The 6,000-nt window shown below is 42.0% G+C and overlaps 1 protein-coding gene across 1 annotated transcript in view; it reads right to left on the bottom strand.

Moving 5' to 3' along the window:
- LOC144717859 (angiopoietin-4-like) overlaps positions 1-5,544 on the bottom strand; it is a 28,767-nt gene extending 23,223 nt beyond the window's left edge. The window contains exon 1 of the mRNA XM_078593573.1: positions 5,103-5,544. Within this exon, the coding sequence (XP_078449699.1) occupies positions 5,103-5,432 (330 nt within the window). The 5' untranslated portion in view covers positions 5,433-5,544. The remainder of the gene's footprint in view (positions 1-5,102) is intronic.
- Between the last annotated feature and the right edge of the window lie 456 nt (positions 5,545-6,000).

Genomic DNA, 6,000 nt, shown 5'->3' on the forward strand with positions numbered 1-6,000 from the left:
TCATATGCGTTTGTAATTGATGCTTTTTTATTTGTACATACCAAATGTAATGAGTTCATGTGACCCATCGAGCCACGAGATGCCGTTACATTCACTACGATGTTAAAATAACAATTGATTATTTAAACAAACCGTGAACCTGATTAAAGACAATTCATTGAAGTGCCAGGGGGAAATGGTTACACCATGAATTTTGAAGTCATCAATATCTCATTATTATATATATATATTTTAAATGTGGATGGAAATATATACATTTATATTGACGTTCAGACCTCGACCAGTGAGAGATAGTACCGTAAAATGTGTTTGCTTACGGAGACAATGACAAAAAGATAAACAACATTTGACATTTCGCAGCATTGCATTACCTCCATTTGACAACATTCTTAAACAACCAAACACAATCCATGTCCTGGTGTATAATATAATTCATTTATGCATCAGCTTTGACAAGACATTTGAACAAAACAGTTTTGCAGCTTCATTGTTTTGCCATCATGTACAGGCTTCCAGCGATGACAATGTACCATGAAATACAATTGTAAATTCCAGCTCTAATTGCAAAGCAGTTATGTTCAGCTTTTAAAATATTTACGCGTATTATTTGGCAAACGCTTAATTAATTGAATTTCAAAGTGGGAACATTTGCCTAATTTAGTCAAATTACTCCAGTCATATTGCTTGAGAACATTTAAATCCAGTACTATATATGTATTCTGCAAAATATGACATTTTCAATCTGTTCTAGATTTGAAGCTTTCGTGACTGCAAGGATTCATATTTTTTGGGGGGTTTTTTCGGTAAAGTCACGTAGGTAAAAAATCTAATAAAATCAAATTCATTATTTTTTTTTTATAAATTATTTTATTTTATTTTTTACCGACGTGACTTTACCGAAAAAAAACAAAGAGTATTTTCAATATGGCCCACAGAAAGGTATGTATAACGTTACCACGTTGTGTACATATTGCGTCAGTAACACACGACATATTTACATTAGGTATTCTATACACACCAGCTCTTGTAAACAATATCGCGATATTTAGTGATTAAAATCGTAGTTTTTTTTTCCCTTTACGGGTATATATTGAGGGAGAAAATAATGTTGTAGGTCGACACAATTTGTGTGTATTACTGGTCAATTCCTCAAACCGATCGAATTCTCATTTTTATTAACTTGAAAATACTGGAAGGTAGAAATCACCACCCACCAATGTGGTCGTGTATCAACAAGTTGACGTATAACAGCGCCGTTTGCCCGCAAAATAAATGTTGTCCTTGAAAATGAGACGTCAGCCGTACTTTACACACATTTTCGTGCTGTCGCTGCTCACTTTTTTTTCCGTCCGAATATTTTCGTGGAAGTGCCCAATCAGCGCCTGTTAGATTTCGTAATAGCTGACGACAAAATGAATCGAGACTTTACTTCGAGTTTCCAACAAAACAACATAGCAGGTTCTTGTGTTTCTTATAGCTGTCCGAATCGCAAATGTGGAGTTAAGAGGAGATGTATAACAGGAGATCGGCAGGTTCCCCCCCCCCCCCCTTCTCCCCCACCCCCTTGAATACACTGCTCCCGATCATTACCGTAGGGCAGCGATCCCCAGACGACCCCGATTGATCCCAAATGTTGACGGTGTATTGCGCCGAGTTTATTAAACGTGACATGCTGGGGGGTGGGGGGGGGGGATTCCCCTCTTTTTGAAAATCTACTTTGTATTCTCTGTTCTTGAATTCGTAATAAAGGGGGATTTTTTGGGTTTGATCGCGTAAATATCGATGTGTCGTTAACCCACCACCACCCGACATGGGCAACTAGTAAGGTTTGTCACGTAAACAAAACGTGCCAACTAGTAACTCCTGCAGCAGACCTGTGTGTTGGAGAGTAAACCCACAACATTTAGAATTTGAGTACAACGTCTCGCTGGTGATATTAATCGCAATCGATGTATGTAAGTTCAATGGCGGAGCCAGGATTTTCAGGTAGGGGGTGGGCAACCCCTCCAGCAATGAAAAATGATAAGAGTTGTTAGCAAGTAAGAACTTGTCCCTTGTTTTTTATTCGACGCGTGTGCGGCGATGGCGCAGCCATCGGTCGAGGGTCGAATTCGAACCGCGTTGTGTGATCGGCATCGCGCTCGCTGAAGGTGTTGATGCCTTCGGGGAAGTCGTGTCCTGTAAACGCAACTGCGCACAATTCTGAGTCACTTATAACCGCTTTGCCGTTACTTATTGCCAATTATGGACTCAGACTATTGTCCTATCATCTCATAGAGTCCCTGGCATGTAACAATATGCTACACAGTGGCAGTGGGGGTCGCAAAATGTCGAATTATTACTAATAAACCCCAGTGATCCGATCGAAATCCCTAATTTCGATCAGATCACTGGGGGGGGGGCACGTGCCACCCCACCCCCCACTGGCTCCGCCAGTGTGTATGTTGAACTTCTTTCGCAGCGTATGTAGCCCACCGTGCTAATCGGAGGTGCGGACTGATGGTAGCCATAGCCAAGGATTAAAATCGGGTAGTTGAGTACGTAGTGCAATGTACTCGCCACTGCGTCAGCGGCACAGACACTACACCTATCAAACAATACGTTCGCTACGATTCATATGTATTGTTCAGAAGGAATACATATCGTCACCTTTAGATATACAGTATGTGGTAAACAGAAGAGAGGTCTGAGAGAGTGGTTACATGCCAGCAGCAAATACAGCCAGTTGATTGATGTGCTCCCTGGCGGTTCCCGTTTAATCTAATCTCCCAATCAGATGAGCGGTTCTCGGAGAGACACTCACTGACTTGTTACCAAATGGGACCTTTTTTGCCAGGAGTGATTCCTTGCAAAAAGGTTTCTGTTTGATGGTTGAACATCTTCACGCTTGTTTTATTGATAGAAAGGGTAAAACCTATTGTTATGTTTTCATACTTTGATACTGGCAAAAAGGTCCCATTTTCTGGCTGCTCACCCCGAGCTATAAATGCCCTGAAAGTGGCATCGTCTTTGTGCTGTTCGCATTTTGGCATTCTCTGCTCTGACACTGGTGAGACTAGGCCCTAAAGAAGGCTGTCTCTGGTGTAGACCAATCCGTTTCAAAGACAATGCCCATATATTACTAGAGCATGTTTAGTTTGCACGTTCACCACAAGTATGTGTGGTTAATGCACACATGATTCCTTGAAACATCTTTCTATTTGGTGTTTGAACATCTTAACACCTCCTGTTTTATTGCCAGAAAGGGTAAAACTTATTCTTATTTTTTCATGACTTGCTACTCTTCAGCGTACAGCACAAATGGAATCCTGTCCGCATGTATTGATCGCAGGTCTGTTTAAAACAATATAGCTTTATTACCTGAAACCTGACTCATTTTATACAAGCCAATGTATGAAAAAGTTTTCCAGCTCACGCAAAGTTGCTAACCTGTTGCTGATATTGAACTATCAAATTTGAAACAAGAAGATAAATCTGGAATAAGAAAATTGCAAGAGAGAAATGTGGCTTAGTGGCCTTAACATGTTTGAAGTGCTCATTTTAAAGAAAGTTATTTGATGTATAAATGCCATGTTGCAATTGACTAACATAACTTACAGTTGGCACAAATGTGTATAATCTATTCAATAGAACATGTGGTCTCTTGTGCTTTGATGCTGGTGTAGTTTTATTTTACGAATGTTAAGTACATCAGCACATGTTTGAAACACGTGGAATATATAATTTTTATTTGCACACTTAGAATTGCTACTATTAAATCCGGCCCTGTACATTTTGGCAAAATTGCTAACAATAACGGTTTTGCCAGCTTTGCTCGATTAAACAATGTGATGTATACAGCGTCATTATCGCAATTCAAAAAGCACCATCTCATTGAAATGCAATGTAATAAATAACGTAAGTAATACAATGAAAACAAAACAAGCACATCACCATCTTTTGCTGGTACCTGTGCCGAATCATGCATTTCACATGGCCATCTACCAATTGATCACGGCCAATAAATGGTCATGGGAAGGGCCAGATTAAGTTTGAGGGGGGCTTGTGGCGAGTTATAGTTTTAGGGGCCACGTGTTTATCTGAAATTCCTCGCCTTTACTGTGTTACCACCACCACCCGTGCCCGAAGCAAAATGACCCATTGCAATTTTACCTTGGGTATTTCAGTTCTAGTTTTGGAATGTGATATATTATGAAACTACATCAAAGTTAAAACGAACAACCCTATTTTAATTTCAAATACCCGACACATTCATCAATAACACTGCCTTGAAAGGGAAAAAGAAGTGAAAATTTGGGCAATGGCTGTTCTTCATCACAAATATTGACAAATTGTGAGTTGCTCTTATTATTGCGTGTGCATCTCTGCCAACATAGAATCAACAAGTACCGAGTTTCATTTGTATTTCAACCCACAACTGGCATGAATCCACATCGTGGTGCTATGGGTTTATTGAGCAAATTACCTAGAGAATTCCCCACAGTAAAAGAATATTGCATTTCCACCATTGTAAAGCAGTATATATATGTGAGTATATATGTGTACATACTTTGGGGACCAGATAACATGAGGCCCCTGGCTGCAGCCCATAAACCCTCTCCGTTATTACAGCCCAGGCCGTGGGTATAAACAAAGATTTGGATATTAGGAAGTCACTTAAGCTGCGCGCTTTTAAATCTCCATTGAAAACTAATTTGTGTATTATGGATGATGTTGGTCGCGAAAGCCTACGTGTTAAACCTACGGCTGTGATGTTTATACACTGTAAACACACACATGGGTCATCAAACCACCAGATGTAAAGCAGACTCGACCCGTTCGTTGTCCTTAGAACAACGCATTCAGACGTGGCGGCCGTCTGGAACGCTCTTTGTTCTGATATTCGGAAGCCACTGGAGCTGTGCACTTTTAAATATCGATAAAAAGCTCATTAATGTAGGCCTGATTTTTGTGTTAAGTTTATTGTCCTTCCCCCGCAAGTCCGATTAGCATGGTTGACTACGTACGGTGCGAAAGAAGTTCAACGTACCGTACAGGCAACATTTACACGACGAACACGGCGGAGGAGACCAGAGAGTGGACGCTGGGCGGGTGGGTCTCACCTCCTGCAGGGCATGGGTGTTCTCCTCCACGGCTCTCTCCAGCCGCTGAAGCGCGCGTGCCACCGGCGTCTCCTGCGTGAGCCGGAGAGCGTCCCGGCCGAGCCAGGCGAGATCGCGGACGCACGGAACGACCTCCGGGAGGACAAACGTGTGGGTACACAGGGCGCCGGGCGCCTTCTGCCGGAGGTCCGACGGGGTCGCCACCGCCACCGCCGCCCACGCTTGGCGCAGGAGCAACAGCAGGCGCATCAGTAGCATCAGAGAGGACCCGGGTGCAGGGCTGGAATGCTGACTTGCCATGACGACTCCAAGACTGCCGCTCACCCCCATGCATCGGCGTGCTTGTGTGGCCTTTGCTCGCCGACTGCAGTTTGCAGGGCGATTTAAAAAAAACAAACACTGCCCAAGAGTGACCGTTGTGAGATATCAAATCAAAATTATCGGAGGCCACCTTTTTGTGTTTTTTTTTATGTCTGATTTAATATGACCGGTTAAAATGAATGTTAATATACGTGTAATACTAAAGTAGATACGTTTTGAACCTCAAAGGAAATTTTCCCAAGTAAGTTTTTATGTATTAGAAAACATATCAACGTTGTGTTTGCGATCACAACAAAACAGCTGCGAGCAATTATGAACTCCCCTACCACCTCTTGGTCATTCTCCACTGCAAATGTAAACATCATATATCTGCCTTGCTGGGCCAGCCTCTATATAAATGGCATTTTAAACCCTGAGCAAAGTTTCGGATACCACGTGATGAAGTTTCTAAACAGCCAATTGGGGCAGCCACCCTTTCTGAGTTCAGTCAGAGTATGCGACGTCCTAGTAATAAGCAGTTGCGCAGTCAATAAAAAAAAATCATCATTCTTGCAGCCAAACTACACATCCTCATGTT

Source organism: Lampetra planeri, chromosome 4 (genome assembly GCF_965212315.1).
Source record: "Lampetra planeri chromosome 4, kcLamPlan1.2.h2, whole genome shotgun sequence".
NCBI lineage: Eukaryota > Metazoa > Chordata > Hyperoartia > Petromyzontiformes > Petromyzontidae > Lampetra > Lampetra planeri.